Source organism: Merops nubicus, unplaced genomic scaffold, assembly GCF_000691845.1.
Source record: "Merops nubicus isolate BGI_N331 unplaced genomic scaffold, ASM69184v1 scaffold48003, whole genome shotgun sequence".
Classification (NCBI taxonomy): domain Eukaryota; kingdom Metazoa; phylum Chordata; class Aves; order Coraciiformes; family Meropidae; genus Merops; species Merops nubicus.
In genome coordinates, this window is record NW_008599151.1 from 9240 (window position 1) to 23164 (window position 13925).

Consider the following 13925-nt stretch of genomic DNA (forward strand, 5'->3'; position numbering starts at 1 on the left):
GGGACTTCTCTGGAAGGGATTCTTATTCAGGAACGTCTACAAAAGGGACCCCCATTATAGACATGAGCTGTTGACAGAGCTCAGCAGGTTGCTTCCAAGGCCAAAAAAGCTATTCTTCCCTCCCCTCTTGTCCCAGTCCCAGCTCCCCCTAGGCAGCTAAGGAGATGCAGCCCAGGGCTGTGCTGGTGGGCAGGGGATATGTGTGCAGCTGCATTGTGGCCGCTGAAAGATGTAAGTCCTCATGGCAAGCTGTGTGGAGCTTCCGTCAGGAAGCGAATTTTATGCTTTACCTTGTCATACAAGCGTCTATCTTCTTGAAGACAAGTTTTGAAAAACAAAGGTGTAGAGTATGTTATTAAGTCCAAGCACAGGCAGGGCACCCGAGTGATGGGACAATGTCACTTGTGCAGCCCTGGGCCACACAGGGCTCCATAGCCTTGCACAAGGCAGGCTGCAGGTCTGTGGTGGGCTGTCACTGCATGCTGTAAATATTGAGAGGTCCTAAGGGATTGCTCTGTAGCTGGGGCCTTCCTGCTAAGCCACTGAGTGGCCCTGAGCCTTGTTCATTCCCATCTGTCAGCACACTGTTTCCAAAAAACAAGTTATGCTGGAGAAGGCAGGTCCTTGGAGCAGTGGGCTCCCACAGAGATGGCACGAATCTCTCCTCACCACACTACCTGCAGTCCCTTCGGTGCAGTAAGCGTGTCTGCATTGCGTGCTGAGCCTCTGCAGGACTGGGAATGTGCTGCCAGGCCCTCAGGAATGTCACAGCATCGGAAAGCTCTACTCAACCCACAATGCTGGGGCGAGGGAGGACCCCTCAGCTCCACTTCAGAGCTGAGCAGCTACCTGAGCTGAAGCCACTGTGACCTGAGGCTGTTAGAGGTGCCAGGCAGGTGCCGATCACCTGCCCCAGAGCCCTGCCAAAGTGAGGACTGGGTCGGGGCAGCCCTGGCAGGGCTCCTTGGCTGGAGCACGCTGCTGCACCCAGGCTGGTCCAGCAGCAGCCGGGACCAGTGCCAGACCTCTGTGCCATGCACAGACCCCCAGCACTCATCCCTGGTAGATGTATCAGTGCCTCAGGACGATCCTACACCATCTCCTCACACTTTGTCTCTCGCAGTTCTACAGCTGCGGCTTCAGCAGAGAAGGACCCGTGAGCAGCTGGCGGACCAAGGCATCATGCCACGTGAGTATCTTTTGCTGCCTTTTTCACACCCCCTGGCTCAGAGGGTCTGTGATCAGCTGTGGCACTGCTGGGGCACCCTGTGGTGGCACCAGCTGCCTGCACAGACCCACACAGCTCTGAGCAGATTGCTACCGGGGGGCCTGTGCTTCCTGTCCTGTAGGAATATTATGGTCCCTGGTGCTGTACAATGGTGCCCAGTATTTGCCACACAGGTTATAATGCTGCTGCTCAAACTGAAGTCAGGAGAGATGCTTAGCTTACACCATCTGAAAATTTAGCTGCATGGCTCCCTGCCCCAGAGGTCATGGTATCAGGACAAGCATATCCAGCTCCAGGGATAAGACTCACAAAGCTCTTCAGGTAGGCAAGGGCAGAGAATCTCACGTCCTCCTGCAAAAGCCAAGAACCTCTGTGGCAGGCTCAGACCCATAGAACAAGGAAGAGGCAGAGGAAGAGGAGGCTGTCTTCACTTCCACAGGAGGCTGTGGAAGAAAGAAGCAATGGGTAACTGCCTCAGCCCCAGTGCAGAGAGGCAGCCCCTACATGGGTGAGACATACCCAGATCTGTGCCTATGCCAAGCCAGGACCACCCAGGGCAGAACTGTCAGTACACTTGAGGCCACTGAAACCCCACCTGGGCCTGCTTGCTGTAGACTGACAAGTGATGCCCCTGCTTTCCCCTCTCTGACCACATTCATCCTTGCTCACCTGGCATTCAGGCCCAAAGGACAAGCTCCAGGCCAGCATTATTGTGTGATCATTCACCATCAGAAAGCCAGTTCCTAGACCCCAATAACTAAATGAAATTAGTTATTGCAGCAGGAGGTGCATCAGCAAACCTGTAGCACTACCAGAGAAATTATATTGGGAGCTCAGCCCTGATTGATGGATTACTCCATCCTGACCTAGCTCAGGCTTCACGAGCATGAATCTGTGATTATCTGGGAGCCAGGCAGAGGATTATCCTTGTCTCGTCAAAGGCCCCTTTGGTTCAGTGCTAAGATCACAGCTTTCAAAGGCTGGGTCACTTCTATCTTTTCTGGCTGATCTTCAAGACTGATCCAGCTCTTGTCTAAAGAGCAGAACAGCAATTCACTAAGAGCATGGCTCCAGTACTGCTTGCTGCACCCTGCCCATCCCTCTGCCCTTCTAATGCAGCTGTCTGCCTTCCTAAAGGATTGCATCAAGGTAGCCAGCAACAGACACCTCAGTACAGCACTGCCAGCACCAAGCATTAAGAAAACTTCAGCAGAATCATGGCTGATAAATGCATGTTCTTTCTGTGTTCCTCCTGTTTAATTCTTTAAGCGTTCAGATTTGATGTTTTCTGTCACCAGAGGGTGACATTTTAATCAGAGGACTCCAGGAGCTGAAGCTTTAAGCACAATACTGTGACATTTGTTACGGACATTTGCACTGGCAATACAATCAGTTGCCAAAAATATGTCTAATATTTCCTGAACCCCTATGGCCACTCTGTAAAAATGGGCACCCTCAGGTCAGGTGCGGGACACGTATGGAGCAGTAGTGCCACCTGAGAAGTTCACACACCTGGTGCTGCTCTGCATGGCCAGGTGCAGGGCACAGCACTGTTACAAATGGCACCTAACAGGAATTTAACTGCTGAATTTGACCTCCGGAGGAAGTGTCAGACATTAGTGTTTACTCCGTGGCAGCCCCAGCCAGCTTCCCCATGTCTTGGGCATGTGCAGTCATTCCTCATGAAAAACTACCCTTTGTTTACCCATATCTCCCTGTGCCCTCTTGGCTCTGAGGATGAGCAGGTGAGGTGGGCTCTAGGAGGTGCAACAGGACAAGATCTCAGTTCACACACATTGCAGGAGGGCAAGAAATGAACCTATATGGCTGTAACCCAGTGGTTGAGAATAGCCCTTCTGGAAAGAGAAAAGATGGTCCTTGCCAGTCTGCATGGAAGCAGTCAGGTTTGGCACCAGGCTTGGCACGTGCACTTGATCCCACACTGCATGAGATTCTGCTTTCAATCCATTGCATACTTTTCCTGCTGGAATAATCCCAGGACAGAGAAACTTTTTCTAACTGAACCATTTTATACAGAGACCAGAAAGAGAGAGGCAAGGTCAGGGTAACAGAATGGAGTCAGTTATAAGATTTGAGAGGTTTTGTAGAAACCCTTGTAGGAAGGGGAGCTGATGACACACACACAGCCTGCTGAGCTCTTCAGCAGTGCAGCTGTACCACAGTAAGTGCAAAACACTGGAGCAAGTCCTAGGAAGCTGCCTGGGTTTTGGTAACTAAGAGAGCAGCGATGGGAGAAGTATCAGTGTTACCTGAGCATAGCACAGTGCGATGAATATCCTTACCAAAGCCTCGTCTGTGTTTGGTTTGAGTGGAAAAAATTAATGCCACCACATACCTGAGCTCTGTTCACACTCTTTTGGATGTTCCTCTAAGAAACGTGAAAGCTTCAGATGGAGAAGGCAGGAAGTGCCTGAAGGAGCATGCTCAGGAGCAATAATGTCACAAAACTTCACGTTCAAAGCTGGACTCTAACTATCAGATGTTTTCAGGTTGTAAATCAAACAACTCACTGACAAAACAGTAAACACTACTGAAAAAGGTTCTACAGATAAAGACAGGCACAGATTGGTAGGCAAGAGCAACCTCTGGACTCCTTCAGCCCTGTGTGTGGAGGATCCTCTGAAAGCAAAGGGAGGTCCAGGTTTGTTGAGACATAGCCAGACTCCTGATGCACAGGAGTGCAGGTGAGAGCAGAGCCTGCCCCATTCTTCAGGCTCACTGAGTGTGAAGTTTCCAGCTTATGCAGCAATGTATGCAGTCTTATTGTCCTAGTGAAACTGGTACAGACCAAGCAAAAGAGTTTTAAATCAAGAGCACGTGGGGTTACTTGCAGAAAGGCAGGCTGTAGGGCTAAGCATGGATGAACCCTCTCTCTAGAACTGCACAGATGTCCCAGACCCCAGCCAGATCCTGCTCACCTACCCAAAAGGAGGGAGAGGCAGCTTGCAGGACCAAGGCTTCCTCAAGGCAAAGTCTCCCTGGCTGTGATGGGCTGCAGGAATAGCTGCACTTGAATTAAAGACACTCGTGCTGTAGGCAGCCACCACCTAACCCTCTAACTGAAACCTTAGAGGTAACAGCCTCAAGATTATCAATCTATACACACACACACACACACACATACATACGAGAGTCACAACAATGCTCCGAGGGCTGGAGCAGCTCTGCTGTGAGGGCAGGCTGAGGGAGTTGGGGTTGTTCAGGCTGGAGAAGAGGAGGCTCCAGGGGGACCTTATAACGACCTTCCAGTATCTGAAAAGGGCCTACAAGAAAGCAGGGAAGGGACTACTCACAAGGGTTTATTGTGGCAGGACAAGGGGTTTAAGGTAGAAAAGGGGAGATTTAGGTTAGACATTAGGAAAAAGTTCTTTAATATGAGGGTGATAGATCCCTGGAATAGGTTGCCCAGACAGGTGGTGGAGGCCCCATCCCTGAAGACATTCAAGGCCAGGCTTGACAGAGCTCTGAGCAGCCTGACCTAGTTGGAGATGTCCCTGCTTATAGCAGGGGGGTTGGACTAGATGCCCTTTGGAGGTCACTTCCAACCCAAACATTCTATGATTCTATGATTATCAACACCAACCACAGCCACACTAAACCCTCAGCCACTTCAGGGTGACCTCCCTGACAAGTTGTCTGAATAACCAGTGCTAGCAATGTCTTTATTTGTTTTGCAGACTAATACAAGCTGCAGCATCCACATAATTCCTCCAAAAATCTCGGTAAATGACTAAATCCTGCAACATTTTCCTCTCAAGCAGCACGGCGTTTGGTCGATGCCCATAGCACACGCCCAGTGACAGCACTTCACAGCGAGCAGGGCTGTAAAATCCTCTCTCTTGCTAACTTCATTCTCTCGTGTGCACCGTGTTGTTTTGCTTCTGCCTGAGGCAGCCGTCCCCGGGGCTGCTCACCGGGGCATGGCACCCTAACGCTTCCCTGCGTGTCTGCGTCCGAGCGAGGGGAGCAGCAACCTGCCTTCCCTGTTCAGCTGCCAGGGCTGGATCCACTGGAGGTCATGGGGCTTTACCCAATGCCACTTCAGAGGGCTCCAAAACATGTCCCGGCTGCCCCTGGTCTTCTCCTGTTCATCCTCTAGGCTGATGGAGGATAACGTGCCCTATGTGAAAATAGTTTCTGTCCTTGGTGGATCCCGTTCAGAAGAATGGGTATTCCTGTTGACAGACCAAGAGTTGTAGGAGACTGCTTTTGTGGGTCAGGACACCTCCCCCTTCCCTGTGCCAATGAGAACAGTTAATGTTGCCTGCTTGCACAGCCAGAAAAGAATTTTTGCAGGAAGTAACCTCTTCACCAGGCAAATGTTGCTCCTCTTTCTACTGAACCAGAGTAAACAAGGAAATGTGCAAGGTTCTCCATTGCTCCAGTACAGACTGCTCCACGGGACTGGTATGTACTGGTCCAAGAACGAGGGATCATTGGCGTTTTTCCAAGAGTCCCTCTGGGTTAACTCTCCTTGTGTCAGGAGATGTTGAGGATATGCTGCCTGGTACCTGGCCAGGCAGCTGCCTGCCCAGGGAGGTCCCATGTCACAGAGATGCCTCTGGGCAGGGGACAGGACAAATGTCTAGTGAGTGATGGAGGGGTAGTCAGTGATGGAAGAGGGACAAAGGACCACAGTTCTGGGGGCTTGCCTAGAAATACCCTCGCTGGAGGCTGTGCCTGCATGACCCCAGGAGGCGAGGCAGGTCTTTTCAGCTTTCCTGCTGGCCTCAAGCCTCGGTCACCTGCAGGTTTTACCAGCAGGTGAGGTCCCCTCTCAACCTATTGCTCTTCCCAGGTCTGTCTTCTGAGGCTGTGGTGCCTTCCACAACCTGCAGGAAGCACTCCAGGGAAAAGCCACATCTGCTCTCCGACGTGTCCCATGGAGCACTGCGTTTCAAAGCCTTGCACCTCTTCCCTGCCCAAGTGCCTCCTGCTCTCCCCATGCTCTCCGTCCCCCCTGCTCTCTTGCCGTGGATTGGCTGAGAGCATGGGATTTCCCAGAGCTTTCCCGAGTTATTTTTAGTCAGCACAATAAAGAGAATGGCTAGTTTGTGTTGCTATTTTTATAGCACTCATTAAAATGCTGTTGCTGAATGTCCTGGTGGCTGCTTGCTTCCGCTCCTGTGCTGACTGCTCCTCTCTCTTTCCTGTTGCAGCACTGAAAAGCCCATCCACATTCCATGAGCAGCGAAAAAGTCTGGAGCGAGCCAAGGTAACTCCTGCAGCCATCCCGATGAGGGAACCTGTGGGCTCGCTTTGCATGAGTTGCGGGGTTTGAAAGCACCTTCCACCTCTGTCTCCTCTGCTGGCATCCTCCACTCAGGCCCTGTGTCTGAGGATGAGGGTCAGGGCATCTCCCCTGCTTCCAGACGTAGCAGGGCTAAGGCAGGCTCCACAAATGCTCCAGAGCAGCCTTTTCCAAGCAGGGAAGGTAAAAGGACAAGCGGGCCATCTGTGCCCTGAGCTATGGGGTCTCGCAACATCCTCTGGGTTTTACAAGAGGCTGTGGGGAGGGTGTGGTTCCCCCTACTACTCCTGCCCGAGCTCCGTGTGGGGAGGGTGACAGTCCTTCCAGTAAATGTCTATCCAGCTGTTTTCTTCCCTGGGCCAGGTCCACAGCCTGCTCCTTGCCGTGCTGCCTGCAATCCCCTCTTGCTCCAGCCAGCAGGGTTAGAGAAGGGCCAGCAGCAGACAGGGCTGAACAGCCTACATATTTAGCAAGTGTACAAGAGGAATGCAAGAGATCCTTTGTCACCTGGTGCAAGTCCCCAGGGAGATCACACTTGTCATCAGACAGGAGCCTGGCTTTTAGCTCCCCAGTGAAGCTTGGCCATTATGGCACGCAACGTCAAAGGGGCTAAGTGGGCCAGGCTCCCACCAGCCCCATTATCTAACTGCACTCAGGCTTCCCTAAATATTGCTGAAGGCAGAGATAAGATAAGTAGCCATTTGCAGAACACATCGAAACTCAGTGATGCGATCACTTTTTGGGAAATCACACTGGTTTTCCAAGCACCCGCCATCCAACCTTGGCCAAGCTGGAGGGACATCCACAGAAGAGGGAACAATCAGTCACACAGGTTTTGCTAGAATGCAAGCGTTTGTTCCATTAATTTGTAAAACGTTCTGGCAGTCACATGGCAAAGAACCTTTGCAAGGAAGAGTGATTGTGAAGTATGGAGAAGTGCTCTTCTGAACTTAAACACACTCCAAATCACTTGCCCCAAGTCTTCTGTGGTAATAAACGGCTAGCATAAGAAACACAATATGACTCTGAAAAATTAGTATGCTTACAGAATTTTAAGCAATCCAAAGTATCCTTGAAGTGTCATATATTTTACATCTGTGTCTCTTTGCCTTTCTCTTCAAAAGCTTCCATTGGCTAGTTGCCTGGGGAAAAGGGAATGGTCTAGTCTGTCCCAAACTGCATGCATCTTTAGAGCATGCTAACGAAGACACTAATGAGCACAGCCCATAACAAACAAATTCCTTTACTAGGATGCCCTGCTTAGAGCTGTGATAGGGAAGGAGCAGGGGCTCCTTTCAGATAATTATGGCATTCATTATTTCACTGATATTCCTCCGAACTGATGTCCTGCAAACAGAAAGTAGATAACAATAACCACTTCCATGTGTTTTGAAAGCTATTCTGCTTCAGCTGATGATAAAAAAAAAAAACACCACACTTGAAGTTTTTCTCCACCATTTGCACCCCAGTGACACAAACGCAGCTTATAAACAGTAAAGGTCAAAAGGAACTGAAATCACAGCAGAGAGTCTGGCTAACACAGTGTGAATGCTGGGTTCAACATAAACAATGCCATATCTGTAGGACAGCAATTCAAGCTTAGCCCAAGTCAGGACCTGATCTGAGGATACGATCTAATTGCGCTCGGGTGCAGACACCAGCTTGCTCTGACCCCACACAGGAACCGGGCAAACCTACACATGGCCCAAGCAAGGGATTGTGTTGGTGAAAATCAGCTGGGGAAAAAATAGAGGGGAAGGGTAAGAAACTGTAAAGACTTGAGTAAATAAAATGTCTGTTATTTGTTTAAACATGTCACTGGTTATGTTAGAGGCTGGCATCAGGCCAGCGCAGCAGACTTTGAAGTCAGTGTCCTGTAATAGATGGCTGGATTGGAGGACGGAGAGCAGGCTGACTTTGCAGAGGCAGTCTGGCTCAGCATGGCTTCAGCACCTACTCAGCACCCCAGTACGCGTGGCAGGGAAGGACTGGGGGGGCTGGCTCTTGTGCCTCTGCCCCAGAGCCGAACAGCCCCTTCTGGGTAATCCCTGACAGATGTGTGCCCATTGCTGGACATCCCTCCCCCCAGTATCCTCCTCTAGCGCTCTCCAACCTGAGCTGTTAGGTAGTGTCCCCCAGTTCCCAGCCTAAGCTGTTCCGTTGACGTTTAAGCCCGTTTACTTTTTCTCCTATAATCACGCACAGGCAGAACTGTTCATCTTTTTCCTTGTAGCACTTTTAAAAAGTATTTTGCATCCTGCTTCCCATTCCACCTGTGGACTGACCAACTTCCCCTCCCTTCAGCCTCTCCTCATTGATCCACCTCTGCTCAACAATGATTTCCATAGTGTCATCCGCACCCTTCCCATGGACCTTTTCAGATGCAGGGCACAGAACGGGGCCTTGTTCTTGCAGGGCCCATCTGATATCCTACATTGTGTCTCCTAGAAAGCTGTCTGCTGGTCTGGAGATGTGGTTCAACTGCTGATCACTACATTCTCCAGAGCCTTTTATATTTTTTTTTCCTCTAGGGAATAACTAATTTCTGCCTAAGGCTACTCTCCAGTGACCATTACAGCAGCATCTCTGGTGGATTAAGCCTTCATTCACCCCAGTGCTTAGTCAGCTGGTTTAGCTGTGGCTGTGACCTGAATGCAATCCTTTACAAATGTCCCTCTTGAAATTGTATCTAATGTTTTTCAGATCATTTCTTCAATTACGCCATCGTGTTGCACTGTAAACCGTTAGCCTTGAAAGACTGAGAGTTAAGGAGTACATCTTCTATCATCCAAAGTGATAAGGAATATATTGACCAGTAGGAAAAAATGCTGTGTAATAGGATTCGATATATTCTTCTGTTTAGACTGTGAGCCATTCCTAATTCCTCTGGTAACCCACAGCCATGCTTTTTTTATGTTAGTCTTACCCAGACCAAATTTCTCTGGCTTGCATATGAGAAAGCCATGTGAGATAATGTCAAAACATGCTTAAAGTCAAGCTACGTGACATTCATTGTTTATTCCTGTAACAGAAATCTGTCATCTCTCCATAGAAGGGAATTAGGTTGGTGTGATGTGGTTTGTTCTTGATGTATGCATCCTAGCTGTTACTCACCTCCTTGCTATCTTCAAAATCCATTTATATAGATTGTTTGATTACTTGGTCCAATTTCTTGCTGACTGGTTTATAATATTCTGGTTTCTTCTCTCCTTCTCCTTTAAAAAAAGAAATTATGGTTTCCCTTTTCCAGTTTCCTGGAGACCACAGATAGTTGCTATTACTGTAGCCTTGTGTATCTCAAACTGTTTGGGAACATTTAATTCATCTGAGTATTCTCCAACCTGTTCTCCAACCTGATAACTGGAGCTGCTTCTTTTTTGTTGCTGAAGGCTCTTGGCTTAGCCATCTGATTGATAAATAGCCATTTATCTTTATAGTGAGGATCGTTTAAAAAGGCATTAAATCCTGCAGCCATCTCAGCAGCATGCACAATTATTTCTCCTGTTTATGGAACACAGACATCACTTTCCATTGCCTTGTCCTGGCTACAGAAGTCCTTATAAAATCTTTTTTCTCATGATCCTGTACATTTTGTACTGTGGGTTTTCCAATTTTCTCCAGCTGCTTGTACTATTCTTTTATGTTTATCCTTAAGATTTTAACCTCTTTGAACTATGTACATTTTTTTGTACTATTTCTTCTTGCATCTCAACTTTGCATATATCTAATAATTTGTCCAAGTTGTGCTCTAGCTTTTCTTCACCAGGGAATAAGCTTAAAATTGCATTCTGGAGGTCATCTTCCCTCAGCACTAACTACCTTGGCCCTAACAGACAGCATTATGGTACCTCTGTGTGTCTTTCTTTTCCTAAAGCCATGAGGAAGCTGGCCCGAGGCTCCAGTACCATGTTTATCACAATCTCAGCTGCAGTGATCTGCAAAGTGGATTTTCCCAGCCCTGTACCATAGCTGGGGTGAGGAACCGCAGAGCACAGGAGCTGCAGGACAGCAGGAAGGCTGAGCCTCATGGCTGACCTGGATGGAGGGTCTGCATACCTTCAGGACTTGCTCAGCCCGTATCTCCCACAGACTGCCAGGCTTCCCACAGAAGCCACGCAGCACACTCTGGAGCTGCCTTGGTGCAGCTCTGAAAGGCAACATGGTGTGCTAAGCTAGGAGCAGATCCACCACTCCCAGTGAAGAGGTCTCATCCTTCCCATGAGCTCTCACAACATGTGAGGCCTAGAAGCTCCAGGAAAATTGGAAAAGACACAGCTTAGGAGTGGGTATAGTGAACAGCCAGCAGCCCCATGCACATTGTTCCCTTTCTGAAGAATTTCTGCCCAAGAGCCAGTCTGTGTCTGAGTGAAAAAAAAATGTCTTTTAGGAGCTCGCTCAACCCAGCTTGTAATAAATCCAAAAGAACCATGGGACAGCACAGAGGCAGATGGTCTCTGCACCTCATTGCTTCTCTAGCCAGGTAACTCTCTGCATTTGTGTCCTGCAGACTGAAGATTATCTCAAGCACAAGATCAGAAGCAGGCCTGAGCGATCAGACCTGGTCAATATGCACATTTTACAAGGTAAGACTGCCTGAGCTTCTCCCACATTCTCCTTGTGTCTCCTGCCTTGTGACTCATGTCTCTCATGCCCCACTTGGGTTCCCTTCAGGACTCTCATCACAATTAACTTTGTCCCAGCTGCTCATGAAAGGTAGATTCAAATGGGACACATGCTATATGGAATTCAGTCCAGACCTGGTTTTCAGGAGGCAGGACACAAATTTATTCCCTGACAGAAGCAGATCCAAGGCCATCTATTCTTTCTCCCATCTCTGGCAGAGACCAGTATAAGATGCTTTAGAGAACAGTGGGGTAGAGAACAGCTGTGAGAGAGGACTCTGGTAAACAGAGGTGTCAACATCTTATCCTCGTGAAACACACACTCAGGGCATTCATTGTCCAAGGCACTGAAATCCCTGTAGCAGGTGGTTGCAGTACTCTCCAAAGCTGGACATCTTTTTTTTTCCCTACTTCTGAATATTCTATGTGACAATTCATGACGATGCAGTCAATGACCCAAGCACAGCCATATGAAAAGGGCGAGCCCTGCTATCACTCTGTGAGCCACAGCAGCTCTTCTCTCTCCCATCCTGGTGTCCCCTCCGAGCCAGAAATCTGGCATGGCTCCACTGCATCCCATCCCAGACAGCAGAACACTTTGGTGTCCCTCGTTATCTCCAGAGATAACGAGCTCCTCAGAGACAGGGAGGATGTGCATCCTCTCTCCCCAACTCCTGTCAGTCGCCTGGAAGAAGCAGATCACCCTCTGGCAACTGTAAATGCTGTTCTCTGCTCTCAGCGTGGACAAAGTCCATGTGCCTTTTTCCTCTGGCACGCAGGAGGGCTGAGCCAGGGGCCCATGCCAGGCCAGTGCTGCTTCTTTGCTTTTCCCTTGGGTCTCCAGCCCTGAAACGAGCTAGCACCACTGCTTGTTTAACAGGTGGAAAGCATCTTTCCCTTAAGTTAATAGAAGCAATATGGCCTGGAGTTGGGGCCCAAGGCTGTAAAAGAGACGTGGAGGCAGCTGCAGTCACCAGGCAGGCAGAGGTGGGTGCTGCAGGAGAGGTGGGGCAGGGGCTGCCTGGCTATGTGGCAAACGGGCTCTGCTGCCCCACACCCACGTCTCGGCCAGAGCCTCTGCTTACACCTCTGCCTGCTGTGCCTTGCTTTTCATGGATCTGTGCCCTGCTGCACCACAGACCTTTGTGTCCATTGGGTTCATAACAGGATTGAAACTGGCCAGCTGAGACACTTTGGATCATCTAAATGGCTTACAGGCACACCTTCTGTTACTGCTCACCTAAAGGAGCTCATGTGTGTCCACTGCCCTATATAGTTTGAGACCAGAATTGACCCCAGATCAGTTTTCCTGACGTCCTGCAGAGAATTTTTCCCTGGCATCACGTCCCGCAGCTTGAGCTGCTTACAGCAGCTCTTCTAGAAGAGTATACAGTCCTCAAAGATAGCACAACCTAAATGGAGCCCTTCCTACTTTAGACCCCAGAAGGGGTATAGATGTGGTCCAGTTTAGAATCCCACTCCCTCACTACTCACACCTATGTCACCAGAGAAGCCAGATCACCTTCGTTCAAAAAATCTTTCTCTTTAATTGGCAGCTCTTCTGTCACCACTCAATAACTGGGGACTTATCAGCTGAGTTTGGTGGGACTGTAGCTTCCAGACCTGGCTGCCTTTGTCAGACTCTTTGGCTTGTTTTTTTCCCCTGAAGGCCTGGAGCACTGCAGTCACAATGCTTCCAAATGTCCACTCCCAAAGACTCAGCTCTTGATCTTCCGTGTAAGCCATTCTTCTAGCTGTCAAGCACTGCTAATGGTCCTTTTCCCCAGCTGTTCCCCAGAAGTAGGGATCCATCTGCATTAGGCCTGGAGTCCACTTTGGCCCTCATGTTAGGTGCAGCTTGTTAATGAAGCTTCCATTGCAGATTATTCCTGGGCCTTGTGGGGGATGCTACAGCTGCAGGCTGGGTTCACAAGCCTAGGCTAGTAGACAGAGGCTCTTTCTTGGGAATGGAGAAGCTGGGCCTAAGGCTCAGAGGATGACCCACATCCCAGACCCCACCAGCCCCATCCAGTCCAGCATCCTGGCTCTCACCTCAGAGCAGCTCCTGCAGTGCACTGAGCCATGCTTGGGTTTTGGCCCCAGCCCAGAAAGGCTGTGCTGAAGGGGAAGCAGAGCGCTGCGCTCATGGATGCCACAGGTCCTGAACTGATGCTTTCCTTCCATTTGGCCTTTTAGACTCAGCTGCAGAGGGTTCTATTCAGTCTACCCAAATGAAGCTGAAAAGAGCCCGACTGGCAGATGATCTCAATGAAAAGATTGCTCTCAGGCCGGGTCCCTTGGAGCTGGTGGAGAAGAATATCATTCCTGTCGACTCAGCTGTGAAAGAGGCCATCAAAGGTAGTGGAAGTGACCATGTGTGTTGTGTTGTGTGCGTGGCACGGGTGGGCAGTGCCTGCAGGCAGTGACCGGTCTCTGTCTAAGAACTGCATTGATTGCTTAAATTTTATCCTTTTCACAGTAGGCAGCCCAATCCAGCACAGCCTGTGCTTTCCTATCCAGAGCTGTGAAAAGAGAGCTCTCATCTTCTTAGAGCAATGGCCACTGAAACACGCACCATCGCTCAGACCTGTGTCCTCAGAAAGCGCCTCCATTCTTAAACCCTTTCCCTTCCCAAGGCTTTGAGTGTGTAAATGATACTGCTGGAGAGGAGACATTCCTTCCAACATCACGTGGGAGAGCACCTGGATGCACACGTGGTTGTGACGCCAGCCTGGATTCTCCCACTTGTGCCCTGCCAAGCTTTTACAACCCAGCAGGTGCGAGTGAGGTGGCCCCAGCTCAT

General features: G+C 49.7%; 1 protein-coding gene across 1 annotated transcript; it reads left to right on the plus strand.

Annotated features, from left to right (window-relative positions):
* Positions 1 to 395: 395 nt before the first annotated feature.
* On the plus strand, positions 396 to 13480 carry LOC103770017 (MKL/myocardin-like protein 1; the record flags this gene model as incomplete). Its single annotated transcript, XM_008937264.1, has 5 exons — positions 396 to 444; positions 1121 to 1189; positions 6409 to 6464; positions 11008 to 11083; positions 13319 to 13480. Coding segments are annotated over exons 1-5 (412 nt in total), but the record flags the coding sequence as incomplete, so codon positions are not given.
* Between the last annotated feature and the right edge of the window lie 445 nt (positions 13481 to 13925).